The sequence below is a fragment of the Phyllostomus hastatus genome, unplaced genomic scaffold (genome assembly GCF_019186645.2).
Source record: "Phyllostomus hastatus isolate PE091 unplaced genomic scaffold, TTU_PhHast_1.1 phas_scaffold_78, whole genome shotgun sequence".
Taxonomy (NCBI): Eukaryota; Metazoa; Chordata; class Mammalia; order Chiroptera; family Phyllostomidae; genus Phyllostomus; species Phyllostomus hastatus.
Genome location: NW_025334041.1, coordinates 65,690,260 through 65,707,972, shown reverse-complemented (window position 1 = coordinate 65,707,972; position 17,713 = coordinate 65,690,260). Strand labels below are relative to the sequence as shown.

The following is a 17,713-nucleotide window of genomic DNA, read 5'->3' as shown; positions in this document are numbered from 1 at the left end:
CATTAACATCAACAGTGTTCTAATTTCCTTCTAATTTTTTTTACATCAAACTAATTTTTACATGATTTTTTGATACTGGTAATAAAAGTAGAAAGAAGGAAATTAAGATCACTTATAATCTGGCCTTCCAAAGATAACTACTGTTAACTGAGTAGTACTTTCTTCGGCTTTGAAAATTAATACAAATACATAAAATACTACAATGATATTTTTGCCACACACTGGATCATCATGTATTGTCTTGTACACCACTTTTTAAATGCTTCACATTCTTTGCCTTTTTCTAAAACATTTTTAAAAATTGAATGGCCTCATCATATTTCACTGTTCGTATGTGCAAATAATCCTAATCCCTACTAGGCTCTCAAATTGGGTTCTTCCCGTTTTTGCCATTACAGAAATCCTTGTAATAAATATGTTTGGGTTATATCTCCATGTCCTTCAGACAGATTTCTAGAAGGGGGATCACTGGGTCAAAAGGCAGGGTTTGGTTTTTGGGGTTTTTTTTTAAGTTTCTTAAATTACCCAAAGAAGGAGTTCACACCTAATGCTGATGTCTGCAACCTCAGTGATGTGGAAAGCTCCCCTGGAGGACACAGCCAGAGATGGCCCAAAAGGCAGAGGAACACACAGTACTCAGGCTTTAGGCAGCAGAAGAAAATGAAGTGGAGAAATGACCCTGGCCGGACTGGCAATAATAGGCTAGGAAGAGCAGGAGGGAGGAAAGTGATTAGAAGATGTCCGGTGAGTTCCCTCCTTCTGACTTTGCGTCTCCCTTCCCACCCAGTCCTCTCTTCTCAGGACCCTCTTGGCCCGTTCCCCTGTCATCCCAGCTCCTGGCGATCTGACCCCCACCATTGGGCAGGAGTCCTCTCCTTCTCATATCTCTGCTTACAGAGCCACAGGACCCATTCTTTAGACCTGTGTGTGCAACCAGCTAATAATCTACAGGCAAATCGACCCCAAAGCTGGACCATGGTTAACGAGCCCACATGTCCCATGTTTGTCATGGAGCTGTAGCAGGAAATTCTAAATGCTTTGCTGACTGACATCAACCTACATTAAGTCCAGAACTAGGTTTCTACTGAACTATGTCCATCACACACACTCACACAAAGAAAAAGCTTTATTTTTTCTTTAATGAACCCAGTTGGTAACTGGTAATCATATAACAAATGTTCCCAAATTTACTACTAAAGTCATTCTAGGCCTTGATTTCAAAACCTGAAGAGGGAGTAAAACTGCACCAACATCTGACCTAATGTGAGAGGCCTTCCTTTACTGGTTCTCAGAAGCAGGAGTGTGTGTGTGTGAGTGTGTGTGTGTGTGTGTGTGTGTGTGAAGGGGACTATACAAAAAGGGTGAGAATATTACTTGATGTGTTCAAACTTGCTCACCTAAACTGAGAGATTAGTTATAAGAGGGAAAAAGACTTAATTATTAAACCTTTTTTTTTCTGCCACAAAAAAAGCAGGGATACCTTGAAATATCTTCCAGTGTTGTTCTTTTAGTTTTGTTCTTTTAATGGCAGGAAAAACAATTCCATAGATCTATCTCTCTCATGAAAATAGATGCCAACATTCTAAATAAGAATACTGGCAAATCAAACCCAGTGATGTGCAAATGATAATACATTATGACTAAGGCTTATTGCAGTCATGCAATAATTGTTATGGGTTAAAATTTAAAAATATGTATAAAGATAAATCATTCAATCATCCCAACAGGCATTTTCAAAGCATTTGGTAAAGCCCTGGCTGAGTCATTGGGCATCGTTCTGCAAGGCAAAAGGTTGCTGGTTTGATTCCCCATCAGGGCACATGCCTGGATTGCAGATTTGGTCCCCAAGAGAAGTGCATATGAGAGGCAATCAATTGATGTTTCTCTTCCTGTCTTCCTCCTTCCCTTCCCCTCTCTCTAAAAATAAATAAATAAATTCTATTTTTAAAAAAGCACTTGGTAAAATTCAACATATATTCAATATAAAAACTCTAGGCAAACTAAGAAAAGAAGGAAACTTGGTTGATCTGATAAAGAAAATCTACCCCCCAAAAAGTCACAGCAAATTGTTAAAGTAGGAAGCTAAACATTAATAAAGGAAGAGAGCAAAGGGAATCAGACATTATTAAGCATAATCGACTAGGGAGCATAAGCCTGCATGCTTCCCTAGGAAGTTACAACTTCACACACTCCCCAGAAAATCACCGGTGGGTTCCACAGATCACTGAGGGAAGGGATAAAGCAAGGAGGAGGTAAGTACATATGCAGCAAGAGCCAAGATGGCAACCACAGAAGCCTGTCAGTCCAGCCTGGGGAAAGGCTTAGATTGGATAAGACTCACAAACCCAGTAGATGTAGGAAATACATGGTTTAGGGGGTGGATCTATCAGACGCCTGGGAAGCTTGGGAAGTTGACTGGTTATTTTAAAAAAGAGTCTGATCCTTCCCAAGCCAAAAATAATGTAATTCCAGCTAACAAAGACTTCTGTCTCTCTGTCTCTCTCTCTCAGACTCTCCCTTGCCCTATAATAAGCACTTGCCCTTTTCTTTGGTGGGTTCTCTTTCCTTGTCATATATTCAACATATATATTCCTTGGGTTCTCTTTCCTTGAATATATTCAACATATATTAGCAGCTCCACAGATTCCAAACACAGGTTCCAAGCAGGAGCTTAGGTCCAGCAGCACAGAGACAGATCACAGCCAAGAACGGCGCTAAGCTACCTGGACAAGGTCAGAGACTACTTATGCCAAACTAATGGCACAGAATCTTTGGACACTGGCCTTTGTTTTGGCCTTGATGAAGATGAAGCTGGACTTTTTCAATAGCAGGATGGAGAGAAGACATGACATTGGGCACCCAGGGGCAGCCTTCTAACATTACCACGGCACAACCCCCCATGCATGGGTCTCTTGGAATGCTTTCCTTGGAACTCTGTGAAAGAACAAGATTTTCATCAGCAGCCAAATCATGCATAATGACATTTTTTAAAAAGATGTATTCATCTATTTATTTTTAGAAAGAGAGGGAAGGAAGAAAGAGAGGGAGAGAAACATCGATGCATGAGAGATACATCAATTGGTTGCCTCTCACGCACCCCCAACTAGGGACTTGGCCCACAATCCATTCAATTCGCAGTCACAACCTGGGAATTGAACCAATGACCTTTCCATACACAGGTTGGTATTCAATCCACTGAGCCACATCAGCCAAGGTACATAATGACAGATTTTAAAAGCTTTTCCTTGAGACATAGAATGAGACAATGATGCCCACTATCACCAGTTCAACATGATCCTACATGTCCTTGCCAGTGAATAAGACAAGAACATGATATAAAATGTATAAAGTTTAGCAGTAATTAAATAAAACTGTCCTTATTCACAGGCAACATAATTAATTATGTGTATAGAAAATTGAAAAATAAACTTCTTGGTCAAGTTGCTCAGTTGGTTGGAACATCATCGCATACACCAAAAGTTTGCAGGTTCCATCCCCAGTTAGGACACATACCTGGGTTGCGGGTTCGATACCCAGTTGGGGTGCCTATAAGAGATAAACAATTTGTGTTTCTCTTTCACACTGATGTTTCTCTCTCTCTCTCCCCCTTCCCTTCTCTCTAAAATCAATAAGCATATCCTCAGGTGAGGATTAAAAATAAATAAATAAATAAAATAAACTATTAGCATTAATGAGTGAATGTAGCAAGGCCAATGGAGTCAAAGTCACTATACAGAAATTAACTATTATTTCTCTGTACTTGTGTGGTACAACAAAGAATATCTTTGGTCTTTGACCCTGGTTCCTGGCACAGATTCAAAAGCTCTTGGAACTTCCTGATTAATCGTGGTATCTTTGTTATGGGAATGACAGGATTCTAGGTGGACCCCTAGATGGGGCTGGTCACCAATAAAATCAAACCAGGAACTTTCAGGTGCCCTAATTCCAGGGAAGGGACGGGGAGCTGGGGATTAAGTTCAATCAATAATTTACTGTATTTTTAGGACCATAAGACACACCAGACTATAAGACGCACCTAGGTTTTAGAGGAGGAAAATAGGGGAAAAAATTTTGAAGCCAAAAATGTGGAAAAATATTTAATAACCTGTGACCTTGCTCCCCCATCGCTCCCCTACCCATAGCAAGCCAGGTAAGCTACATTCAGACTATAAGACACACTACCCTTTTCCTCCCAGTTCGGCGGGGGAGGCGTGCGTCTTATAGTCAGAAAAAAAAAAATACTGTAATCTGCCCTGACCAGTGTGGCTCAGTTGGTTGGGCATAGTGCTACAAAGCAAAAGGTTGCAGGTTTGATTCCTGGGAGTGTGCACAAGAGCAACCAATAGACTTCTCTCTCTCACATCAATATTTGTCTCCCTCTTTTTCTCCCTCCCCTCCCCCTCTCTAAAAATAAGTAAAATCTTAACAGAAAAAAAACCCGAATCAATTATGCACAGGTAATGAAACCCTGATAAAAACTCTAGACTGCAGAGCTCAGTGGAGTTTCCTGGATGGTGAACAAACTGATGTCCCCAGAGGGTGACACGCCCTGATTCCAGGACAGAGGGCAGGGAAGCTCTGCCTCCTGGACCGCTCCAGCCCTTATCCCATGTTTATCCTTTAAGATAAAGCTAATTATAAGGGTGCCACTTTCCTGGGTCATTGTGAGTCATTCAGTGAATTACTGAACCCGAGTCGTGGGAGCCCCCAAATGTACAGCTGGTTAGTCAGAAGTGTACAAGTGGGGGAACCCCACTTTTGGCTGGGGCCTACTGGTAGAGGGCTGAGGCCCCAGACCTGTGGGATCTCATGCTAACTCCAGGTGATTAGCGTCAGAATTGAACTGCAGCCCACCCCAGCTGGAACAATCTGCAGCAAATGGAGAAACTAAAACTTTAAAAACACCACTTAAAGTCACCAAATACCTAAAAATAAATCTAAGAAAAGACGTGTAAGGCTTCTACACAGAAAATGATAAAACACTGAAAGAAATTAAGAAGACATAAATACATGGAGGGGTAACTATGTTTATGGATCAGAAGACTATTATAAAGATGTCAAACCTTCAAGTTGACCTCTAGATTCAATGTAATTCCATAAAATTCCCAGGAAAAAGGCTAAAAATAGTCAAAACCATATTGAAGAACAAAGAACTGAGTACTTGACATCACCAGATATCAAGACTTATTAGAATCTGGAAGAGGATGTCAAGAGCACTAACCATAATGGATGATAAGCACATGAAAATGCACTCGTATTTAGTCACTAGGAAAATTGATATGAAAATCACAATGAGAGAGTAGCACACACCTACCTGATTTGCTAAAATAAAATAAATAAATAAATAGCTGACAATACCAGAGCTGTGGGGATAGGAGTGAGAACAGACATGAGCTCTCCGGAACACTATCTCATCTACGCCTGTACTGGGCCCTAGTGATTCTACTCCCAGAAATATTGCCAATGGAAATGCCCACAAATAGTCCCCAAAAGACATACACAAGAGTGTTCTTAGTGGCATGATTTGCAATAGTCTCAAACTGCAAACAATCCAAATATCCACCAGCAGTACCATTACGGTATATTTGTATCATGAATACTATTCTCCAACAAAAAAAGACTGAACTACAGGTACACACAATGCAAATGAAGCACAAAACCTTAATGCTGTGGCAGCAGGAGCCAGAAACAAAAGAGCATGCATACTATATGACTCACTTATAAAAGCTAATTAAAAAGTTAACTCAGGATCATTTGGGGGCAAGGCCGTGTCTGGGACAGGACAGTGGAGGGGTTTCTAGGGCACTGGCAATGGTCTGTTTCCTGAGTTCAGTGGTACACAAGGGTGTTCCTTTGTAAAAATCTAAGTTGTACACTTATGATTTATATACTTTGCTTCAACAAAAAGTTCACTTTAAAGCAAATCTAGGTGTGGTTGCAAGAGGTGGGAGGTGGTGGCTGCAAATGGGTGAAGGGGGTCAAAAGGTACTAACTTGTGTTTATAAGATAGATAAGTCCTGGGATATAATGTACAGTGTGGTGACTACGGTTAATAATATTCAACTGTACATTTAACAGCTGCTAAGAGAGTATATCTTAAAAGTTCTCATCACAAGAAAAAATTTTTTATAACTATGTGTGGTGATGGATATTAACTCAACTTATTGTGGTGACCAATTTATAACATATATATATAAATATAGAATCATTATTTTATACACCTGAAACTTATATAATGTTGTATGTCAATTATATCTCAATTTTAAAAATCTAGAAATGACAGATCTGACTGGTGTGGCTCAGTGGGTTGGGCACTGTCCCACAGACTAAAAAGTCACCAGTTCGATTCCCAGTCAGAGCACATGTATGGGTTGTAGGTTAGGTCCCTGGTTGGTGGTGTGCAAGAGGCAACTGACTAATGTTTCTTTCCCTCTTTTTGTTCCTCCTTTCCCCTCTCACTAAAATATAAATAAATAAAATCTTAAAAAAGAAACCTAGAACTGAAAGTAAATTTTCCAACCTGGAATTATTGGAGAATCTGAATCTTCCAATCTTTTTCATTATGTCTACAACCTCATTAGCAACAGCGATTAAGAGCTTGACTCTGGAGGGGAACAGTTTGGGGTTACCACTTAGTTGTCACCTGACTGGGGAAGATTCTCAGCTTCTCTGAGCCTCAGTTTCCCAACTCTAGCACTTGGAGGACTAGTTAAGTATTCAATGAAGGTTAACTATTAATGAGGACATCTTCCTGCGTTACACTCTCTGCTCTACCCTTCCAGAGCTTTGAGGTTGGCCTCCTGGGGATTCTCTGCACCCTTGGATCCCTTCTTATCCCTGCTGCTTTCAGATCATAGCCTCATCCCTCCCTCACTGATATCCCAGGGAGGGAGCAGGCAACTGGTGAATCCTGAACCAAACCGAAGTCCGTGTGGCCAGGCCCTTTCCCCGCCCACCTCCAGAGCAGCCATCCTCAGATTATGCTCCTGCCCTTAGAACACAAATATGCTGGCAATCAGGATGGCAAGCTTAACTTTTTCCAATTTTCAGGAAACAAATTATTAAATAAATGAGGAGAAATGTCTCAGTTTTAAGTTTCTCTTCCTTACATTTTTTTCTTAAGCTCTGGCTTCTGTTACCCTTTATATACACACGAGAGTTGGGATAAGATAGTATCTGAATTAGCATGTAATTATATAGTGGAGTGGAGTGGGCTCTTTTGACCTCAGTGTATTCATAATTCCAAGAAAGGCACCACGCCCAGACAGTGGGGCAACCTGCCACCTGAGACAGTGTGAGAACCACCATGGCCCAAGTTGGTGTCAATGCCAACAGGGGTGCCTTTTGGACAGTAATAACAGTAATTTTTAAAATAGCGAACATTTACTGCATGATGACATGGTTCCAGGCACTGAGCTAAGCATTGTACGTGCCTTACTGCATTTGGTCCTCACCGCAACCTGAGCTGGATACTGTCATTAATGTGGACGACCAAACCACCGGCAACCAAACAAATTTTTCTGAGACCAAGAGCCAGTCACTATTTTGAGCCTTTCATGAAATAAACACCACTGACTAAGCATTTGCTCACTTTTTAAATTTGGGAAGTTTGATGAGACATGAATATATGTTTGAAACAGGACTTCAGGTGAGAGTTCGAGCGTGTGTGTGTGTGTGTGTGTGTGTGTGTGAGAGAGAGAGAGAGAGAGAGAGAGAGAGAGAGAGCCTGCCTAGAGGGGGTAAATGTGTGTATGAGTCAGCCTGCCTGTGTGTGGGTGTGTGTTTAAACATGCCTAGGAGGGATGAGCCTGTGCGTGGGGGGTGAGTGTGTGTGTGTAGTGAGTATATGTGGGAGTAAGCCTGTCTTTGTGTGCAGGAGGGTGAGTGTGTGCGCGTGCGTGTGTGTGTGTGTGTAGTAACTATGTGTGGAAGTGAGCCTGTCTGTGTGCGGATGACTGTTCTGTGGGAGTGAGACTATGTCTGTGTGTGTGGGGGGCGGGTGGTAAGGTATGTACAGAAGAAAGCCTATCTCTGTGGGGGGCGGGGGTTAAATGTATGTGGTGGTGAGTATTATGTGCAAGTAAGCCTGTCTTTGTGTGCAAAGATATGTGGGGAGCTGTGTCTGTCTGTGTGAGCCTGTCTTTGTGAGTGTGCCTATCTGCAGGGGATGAGTGTGTGTGCACACAGTGTGTATGTGTGGGAGTGAGCCTGTCTCAGGTGGGGAGGGGAAAGAGAACCTCTTTCCATTTCAGGCTCCTGGGTGCCTGCTGGCCAGGGACCAAGCATTCCAGAGAGCCCAGGAAACCAGTCTGTCGAGAACCCTGTCCAAGTCCAGGTAAGAGGGCCCTGCAGCTGGAAGAGACCCCGTGCCCTCCGGGGAATGCTCTGACAACACCAGGTGTAACCCTGGCAGAGAAGGCTCGCCTCGTCACCAGAGTACTGCCGGGCCTTGGCCCGTGGAAATCCTCCCAGATGCCCCTCCCCAGAATCCCAGAGATAAAAAAAGAATGTCATTGCTTATCGGAAGAGAAATCTTAAGATCCAATCTAAACACTGTTCCAAATTATAGGTAGACCATGATTTCAACATGAAAATACACACAGGCAACTAATGGGAGAGAGCATGCTATAAAAATGAAAATGACTTTCATCTTGTTGTTTGTGCTGTGTGTTTCAAGATTGTTTAAATTAAGAAAAAACAACCTTAAATTAAATTCCTAAAAGAGTTATTGCAATAACTCAAAATATTAAAAGTAGTTCTTTCTAGGTCACAAGCTCATGGATTACTTTGTAGATTTTTGTGTTTTCTAAGGTTCTAGCCAAGAGCTGTACTTTTTAAAAAATAATAACCACTAGTAAAAAGAAAATCACATAATAAATGAGCAGGAATAGACTAAGCAGTCCAGATTCTGGCCTACGAAATGAGCTAGTAGTCCCTCACGTAGCCACAAAGCCTCTGACAGGGCTCCGCATACTCAGGTATGACAGGACTGGTAATCTGAGGTTCAGGACAGGCCAGCTGTGCCCACAGCAGGCAGAATGGCTCACAGGAGAGGATGGTGCTGGATCAAACGGCAACAACAACACCAGAAAGCCGCTCCCCATCCTTGTAGCTGAGGATCATCTTAGGCACCTGAGGGAAATTCTGTAACCCTCACATCCTTCTGGCAAGTTCTACTGAGAAGTTAAAAAAAAAAATCCCTACAACAAAAGGGAGGCTTTGAGAGAGAGCCAGTTTAGGACAAGAAAGGCAGTGGGTCCTCCCCATAGGCTGGGCTGAAAGAACCAGATGACCGTGCCAAAATCAGTCATCATCGTGACAGTGACAGAAGGGCCTGGTCTACCTTCCCCATATCTATACACACACTCCTCTCTCTGGCTGTGGCAGCTTTTTTTTTTTTTAAGATTGTATTTATTTATTTTTAGAGAGGGAAGGGAGAGAGAAACATCAATGTGCAGTTGCTGGGGGTCATGGCCTGCAACCCAGGCATGTACCCTGACTGGGAATCGAACTTGTGACACTTTGGTTCGCAGCCCGCGTTCAATCCACTGAGCTACGCCAGCCAGGGCTGGCAGCTTTTTAATAGTGTCTGATAAACAGTTCACTGCCCCTGCCCTCATGAGACTAAAATGAGAGGGAACCTGCAATTTGAGGCAACATTCCTTTCCTCAGGATGGCCTCGCTGTTCCAGTACCCCAGCTCATCTATGTAACAGCATTAACTCGCAGGAAGCAGTGGAGAAAGAAGGCATATGGTGGCCTGACCTCAAAATCCTTTTGGAAAGGGCTAAGAAGCAGTCACAATACACAAAAGCCAGTTTACCATACATTGGCCTAATAAGCCCATTCCTCATCCTGTGGTCTAGTTCAAGTTCTTTCAGGAGAGTCACAGAGGTGGGAAAGGCTATGCCTATTCATCCTGGAAGACCCAGTTACAAGGTCACCTCCTCTGGAGTGCCCAGATTTCCCAAGACAAGTCCCTGTCGCTTATCTATTTCTTCTGCAGGATGTCCTGTGGTTTTGTGTTTCTGTGGTCTCATCTATTTTCAAACTTACACATCTGTTCAGTGCCTCCCATCCCGACCAGAGGAGTCCAGGAAAACTCTGGAGCTGGGCTTTCCAATGAAAAATATGTGACTGAGAAGTAAACACCACTGTGATCTCGGTATGATCTCGAACCTAAGAAAAATTCTTATTAAGGCATAGACGTAAGACAGGGCCTTCCAGGACACAGAGAGCTTTAGGACAGAACTGCAAACAGGACAGGGAAACAATGCCCAGTCCTAGCTCCTGGGCAGAAGCTGCCCACAGACTGTGCGCTGCCAGTCAGGGGAAGAGGTGCCAGGTTCCCTGCCCACACGCACCACACTAAAAAAATGAGGAGGAGCCTGGGCAGTGTATCGAGTGCTGCCCCACTGGCAGCCCTGCCCTAGCAGGCAGCTCCTGTCACTCTCTCAGATACACCTGCCTCCAGGCAGCTTCTCGAGATCAAATCACCAGCCCAATTCAGACTGTTTCCAGGTGGAGTTGCCTGAGACCAGGTGCACGGCTGCCTTCGATTCGGCCCTTGAGGCTGCCCTCTCCCAGTGCCTCATAACAGCTGTCCATGCCACCGTCTAGGTTCAGCCCTCACCCTAGCAGACCTCTAAAGGAGACTCCCCAAACTATGCCTGCTTGGCTCCTTCCCATCTCTCCCAGGAGTCACTTTGGCCAGGCTTCTGCCTTCTCCACATGTTTGGCCTACTCTCAGCTGATTCCAGACCTCTTCAACTGGTCCTGGTCTCACTCCCAAGCCCCAGAAGGGCACTTTCACCTGCTCACCTGCCAAGATGGGCTACACCTTCATACTGTTCAGTGGGGCACATGGCCAGCAATGTAGGCATCATCTGAGAACCCGTCAGAGATGCAGCCTCTCAGGCCACACCCAGACCCACTGAGCTCAAATCTGCATTTTAACAAAACTGTCCAGGCAGTTCAGGTCCATAGTCAAGTATGAGACGCTCTTATATGTACAAGGCTGGGCACAAGATGTCCAATAAAGGGTCACACCATTATTATTTACCACTACACCCTTCCCCCAACCCTTACAAAACTGGCTCTGCTCCCTCCTCTCCCCACTTATACTACAGTATATGACAACTACATGACAACACTGTCAACCGGAACCCAAACCAGAAACCTCAGCTGTTTACAACCACTTGCCAGCCCTGGTTTCTCCATGAGGATCAAGAGTCCTATTGTTTGGACTTCAGAAGCACCTCGAAACCCTGGTCTTCCTTGGCCCTACTGTACCTACCTGAGCAGTATACAGCTAAACTCCATCTACATGTCCGTTTCTCCGACAGTTCTATGAACAAGGCTGTGTGAGTCCTCTCTGGTTCCTAACAAATGCAAAATCATGCAGTGCTCTTTCTTGACTTTATAAAGTAGTTTCAAGAATAAAAGTAAGTGGGGGAAGTGTGATGTAGCACACATACAAATACAGGAGGAGTTCTGATGAAATTATTTCTCACTTTTTTTTCCCTCCATTATATAACCTGCAAACTTTCTATGAGGAGCCTAATAGATCCAAGGTCACTTCATGGGTCAGTGACTGAGCTGGGTGAAGTTTAAACCCAGCTCTTTACAGGGGCTAGAAGATTATAAAGTAGGTGGGGAAAGATAGGATGACTAAAGAAGAGCTAAGTGCCTGGGAGGGGCAGGAATGTCACAGAAGGAGGGGCACAGTGGAAAGCTGAAAGGTAGGCTTCAGTGTTGAACTTGATCTCCTGACCTATGGACCTCCTTGTGGAGAGTTCATTCATGCTTTCCATCAGGGTCTGAGAGAACATCTGCGGGCAGGAAAAATGCGGCTGGGCCAGGAATAGCCCAGGGAGGTTTTGTTCTAAGATTCCCAGCTATAAACAAATTCAACCACAACACCTTACTGCAAACAGTTCTAAGTGAGGTTTAAGTGGAAAGGCCAAAGTGCAAAGTGCAAACCAGCCCTTCTCAGTGCCCTCACAGCTCTCACCAACTAGAGGGTCTTAGTCCTGAGGTCCTGCAGCACCTGGCATTGTGTCTGGCACACAGTATGGATCCAATACATATCTAATGATAATTGCCTTGAATTGAAAAGCAGAAGCAGCTGGAGCTCCTTGCCTTAGTCTAGGGGAAGCCCAGCCCCTATGCCTGTCTCTCATTATGCAGGAGCATACTCATCATTTATTAATATTAATGCATGAAGCTATATAAACTTCTGATCGTCAAAGATCACTTACAGAGAAACTGAGGCATGGGGAAAGGGAACCATGAGTCACACTCAAGACCTTAAACTGTACTCCTCAGTCCCTGACCCAAACCACGAATACACATGTCATTGCAGGAGTTCCTCTTGTCTTTCTTGGTACAGCCGGAAAAGTCAAGCTCCCATTTTTCTTTATCCCTTATCAGCCCCTCAAAATCCTAACACTACTGAAGTGGGGATAACTCTCTCTCAAACCTGACAGGTCATTCATTCAGTGACTTTTTATTGAGATCTGCTCTGTGCCAAGAACCATTCCAGGAGCTAGGGAACATCAGTAGCAAAACAGAGCACCCTGCCCTTTGGAACTTACATTATAATGGGAGGAGATGACAATAAACAACACAGTGAATTCATATATTACACGGCTGTTAGAAAGTCATATGTGCCATAAGAAAAAGAAAAATCAGCACAGGGCGGGGAGATCGGGGAGGTCAGGGTGGGATGGGGGTTACACTTTTGAACAGGGTAACAGGAAGACCTCACCAAGAAGGTGAAGTTAAAGCAGACATTAGGGAGGGGAGACAGTGAGGCGGCTGGGGAAGAACATTCCAACTGAGGAAACAGCCATGGCAAATGCCCCAAGCTGGGGCATCATGGTGTATTCCAGAAACAGCAAGAATGCCAGTAGGGCTTGCCAGACAGTCATCCAATTATTTGTTATTTGTTCATTATTTCATTCGTTCATTCGTTCGTTCGTTCATTCATTCATTCATTGTGTAACAAGCATTTACTATTCCTCTCTTAAGACACTGAATGATGAAAACACTAAAGGATGGGATCTCTACCTCGAGGACCTTATAATGTTGCGGAGCAAGGAAGAATCCAAATGACTTTGCAAGATCAGGTACAGCTCAGAGCCCTCACCCAACCTGGAGGTGCTGAAGAGTCCACTGAAGTACAAGCACACCAGCTCTGATTTTAATGGTTCTAACAATGCTGGCTCACTTGTTTTCCTCAGCTGAAAAAGAAGCCTCCCAAACCCCAGATTTGTAAAGAAAATCTCTTAGGTCACAGGTGTACACTAGGCTTGCCATGTTCTAGATTCCCTCAGACTAAAAAGGTAGATGCCAAATGTGGAAGAGACCATACTGGAGGGGCCAGTGGCATGAAGAACAGCATGGCAGTGAGTTAAGACAAGAAACAGGGAGGTGACAGCATGAAGTCTAGGGTGTGCTCACTTGGGAGACCATCCATCCTGTCACACCCACATCTTCAGGGCTTCATGCTGCACCGGGCAGACTGCACCTGAGTTTCCATGGAATTATCAGGACATCTTTTGTTAAGGAGGAAAGCTGGCAATAAGGAGAGTTCCACTCAGTACAGCTCGGGCCTGAGAGATGCTAGCTCTGTTTTCCTAGCTTCATGAAGTGGCTTTCTTTTTCTTTTTCTTTTTTTTTATTTTAAGAGTCCAATGATGGCCCTGCTTCCCAAGACTCAGGAAGCTCCCACCCTGTGAGAGCTCAGCCCTACTGATCAGGGGCTGGGAAGCCTAGCCAAGCCCATCCATTCGGGCTGGAACCAGAGCTGGACTGAATGATTCAAACATGATTGTTGGGTGGGTAACCAGCAAGAGTCCCAAAGACCACAGGGGTGCTCAGGAGCAAGCTGCCCTATTGAGTTCTAACCAGGTTCCTGATTGAGGACACAGAAGTCCTCAGATGCGGCAGGGTGGGAGCCGAGCACAGAGCATCACTTCTCCTCTGTTCCAGGCTCGGGTACCTGGGAGAAACAGGTTCAGGGGTCTACACTCCAAAGCTCCAGGGAGGCAATACCATCACCAGCAGCCACCTCCATCCCTCCAGTCCCCGTGCAGTCTCCACTGGGGCTTACATTACTCAAGTCCTCCTTATCTCTGGTGTTGAGGTGCAATCTGTCTAACTGGAAAAGACTGCGTACCAATCCCCCACCCTGGCAGTGACCCAAGCATCTTTTCAGACCAAACCTGGCCAGGCCAGCTCCTTCCTATCCCACCAACATTCTGTTCCAGAAAAAAACTGACAATGAGGGTCTGGGGCTTGCTCCCAGCTAGGGTTCAGGAGTTGCTCCCGGCACTCAGTGGCCTGGGAGGCTTAACAAGCAAAGTGCCAGGTTTAGGATGAGCTCCTCCCCTCCTCCATTCCTTCACAAAAAGCTTCTCTTTCTGCCTCCTCACTCCCTGTGGCCTAGGAGGGTTTTATTCCATAATTGGCTTGTTTACTGCCACTCTGAGGGCTTGGAGTAGCAGAGGTGGGAGGAAAGATTGTTGGAAGAAGGAAAGAGGTGTGTGCCCTGAGCTTCGAGGTTGGTGAGTAAACCCTCCAAGTGCTTCTGACAACCTGAGGACAGGTCAAGAACCCATGTGAGAAAAAAACACAGGGAATGCAAGGCAAGCTGAAGATTCCAGCAGACCAAGGAGGGAAGCTTATGCTTGATGCCTGGGAAAGGCAGAACAATAACCAAAACTTAATCTGCTTGCTTCTGCTGAAGAGTCAAAAGCATTACTTGGCACTGTTCTGAGCTCCCAATCGGCCTCAGTGGGCTAGGAGTTCCAGTGATGCCACTCCCCTGCTCACAGACCTCCCTCCCATGGCTCCCAGCTCCTAGCAAACTTACCGTCCTGACCTTCAGGCTCTCCCACACTGACCACTCATCAGCAGAGACTATATCCCCCCAGAACAGAACCACCTGCTGGACCACAAGTGTATCCTTTTTGCTCCTGGGGTTCTCTCTACCTCAAGTACCAAGTCTCTCCAACTTTTATGACTGTTCTCAGACACTCCCTCCCCTGTGAAAGTTTTCCCAGTTCCCCAGCCCCTTCCCTACACCACCTCAACCAGATTTGCATGCTCTCTGATCTAATCGCTTTGACCCAGTGTTGGCCTCAGTAAGGCATCTGCCTTCATCTGGCCTGCTTGATACCTCCTTGAGGTCTTGCTCCATTCTCCAAGTATGCTAATGTCTTACTCAGCTTTGATTTACCTGAAGCAAAGTACAGGAACTGGCCCACAGCAGATGCTTAAGAATTGTTTTTGCTGCCGCAAAAACAGGTCACCTCAGAAGCCTAGAAAGTCATCAGCAAAAGGGCAGAGTCCCATTAAAGGAACACTACGATCAGCAGATGTAAAACAGGCCAGAGTGTGACCAAAGTTAGCCAGAAGCGCAGCTCAGGCCTTACCTTTCTTGAACTCCTCCAGCATGGCATCCAGCTTGGTGTCATGAAAGACAAAGTGCACAGGGTGGTTGTAGAAGCGGGTGATGGTCTTGAGGGGGGTGCAATCATCCGGGTCCACAAAGGCCAAGTCTTTGACATAGAGTATATCTACGATATTAGACTGCTCATCTTCAAACACAGGGATGCGGGTATAGCCACTCTCCATAATCTCGGACATTGTGTTGAAGTCCAGAATGGCATCGCTGCGGATCATGAAGCAGTCGTGGAGCTGAGTCATGATGTCCTCCACGGTTTTGGTCCGTAGTTCCAAGGCACCCTGGATCATATTTAGTTCCTCTTTCACGAGGTCGTTATAAGGCTCTGTCACCTTCAACATCTCCATCAGCTTCTCCCGATTGTAAACTGTGCGAATCTCCTGGCCCAGAAAAAAGTCCAGGAGCTTGCTGATGGGAAAGCTGATGGGGAAGGTGAGTAGCATAAAGAATTTGGTAAGAATGATTGTGTTGGCACCCACAGCCAGCCCGTGTCGGGAGCACAAGGCCTGAGGTACGATCTCCCCAAAGATGACAATGCCAATGGTGGAGGAGGCCACGGCCATGAGTCCGGATCCGATGAGGTTGTCCAGAAGGATGGTGAGGGAGGTGTTGACCAGCACGTTTCCCAGGAGCAGCGAGCACAGCAGATAGTTGCCCTTGCGCCGGATGGGCTCGATCTTGCGAGCATAGCGCCTCTCCTTTTCGGTACCACAGTTCTGGACAATGCGCAGTTCCATGGGGTCCAGGGCCATCAGCCCCAGGTTGAGGCCAGAGAAGATGCCCGACAGCACTAACAGCACCAAAACGAGAAGTATGTGCAGCCAGAGGGGCAGAAACCTGCCCTCCTCCTCCACCATGTAGAGCAGTGAGTCCTTATCGGTCCACCTCTGCCAGGGCCCGTCCACGCCAGCCCTGGTGCACAGCGCGTACAGCTTCATATTCTCGCTCCTTCGGAGGAACTTGGTGAGCACCACCAGCATCCCGGATGTGTTCCCGCGGCTCACGTTGACCAGCTGCTGGACGACCAGGTCCTTGGTAAGTTCGGGGCAGTGGGTGGAGTTGTGGAGGGCCTCGGAATTGTCCACCTCGGTGAAGGAGATCAGGTTGCTGGAGATGGAGCCCAGCCTATGGCCGTACAGCCTCAAGTTCACTGTGCTACCCTCCGACACAAAGATGATGCCATCCGGGTTCATCCCACACGATTTGTTGCAGCTCGACAGCCGCATGCCAAGGATCGCGCTCCGCTGCGGGTCTCCCTGGCCCCGGGCCCCCCGCGCCCACAGCAGCACTGGCAGCACCAGCACCACCAGGTGGAAGCGCCCTCGGGCCAGCCCGCCGCCCGGGCGCCCGCCCCCGCCCGCCGGCGCCATGTTGCTCCGGCTCGGCCGCCGCTGCTCCCCGCGCCCCACCGCGCGGTCAGCTCGCGCCGTCGATCCCGCCGCGCCGCCGCCGCCGCCGAGCCAACTGCCTGGGCGGCCGACCTGACGTCAGATCAGCGCCGGCCCACGCCCCGCAGGTCCACGCCCATACGGCTCACGCCCCTAATTTACATGAGAGGTCCCGCCCCCCAGGCGCGCGGCTCTAGTGCCCGGACTTAAGAGATCCGGTGTTTAAGGTGGAGCGGGAACCTCCCGCGGACACTGTCCGGCCCCCCCCGCCACGCCCCCTTACACCCTTCTGACGTCCCTAGGGCCCTGCCCACCTCCGCCCCTCCCCCTTACGTCCAATTCACGTCCGCGGCAGCCTCCGACCGGCGATCTCCCCAACCTTCAATCTTGGTGTTTCGCAGAGCGTTCCTCTTCCGCCGCTTGGTTGGGTCTGGCATCTTCTCCGTCCTCCTTCCGTGCCTCTTCCCTAGAAATGTTCGGCTCTTGGCCTGGGGTCTTCTCTGCCGGAGCCTCGAAAGCAGCACCGTGCTGTGCTGTGCCGAGAAAAAAAGAACAGGGGAAGCTAGGGGCTTAATCCTGAAAGAAGTTGTCAAGTCCCGTGGCCTTGCAGCCTGACCCTTGGAGGCTGTTCTGGTCTCAGTACTTCTGCGTGTTTGCCGACCTTGCCCTAAGGCCAGCAGTACTTTCCCCCAACCCAAGGCTTCCTTTGGCCAGTGGCTTCCCTAGGGTGGAGGGGAAGTCAGGAACTAAGGCTATAGAATGTACCCGCAGATAGAAGGGCTAGAATCTGGCCTGAACTTATTTCATGTCATTTCCATTTATAACACATTTATGGCACCTACTATGTGCCAGGC

At 46.6% G+C, this 17,713-nt stretch overlaps 1 protein-coding gene across 4 annotated transcripts in view; it reads right to left on the bottom strand.

Annotated features, from left to right (window-relative positions):
* The window catches only part of CNNM4 (cyclin and CBS domain divalent metal cation transport mediator 4), a 37,412-nt gene extending 20,496 nt beyond the window's left edge, over window positions 1–16,916 (bottom strand). For all 4 annotated transcript variants that reach the window (XR_006784389.1, XM_045827558.1, XM_045827559.1 and 1 more), the window contains exon 1: window positions 15,440–16,916. Coding sequence is in view for 3 of the 4 variants with exons in the window: in XM_045827558.1 (XP_045683514.1) it covers window positions 15,440–16,841 (1,402 nt within the window). In the remaining variant the exon portion in view is untranslated. The remainder of the gene's footprint in view (window positions 1–15,439) is intronic.
* Window positions 16,917–17,713: the final 797 nt, after the last annotated feature.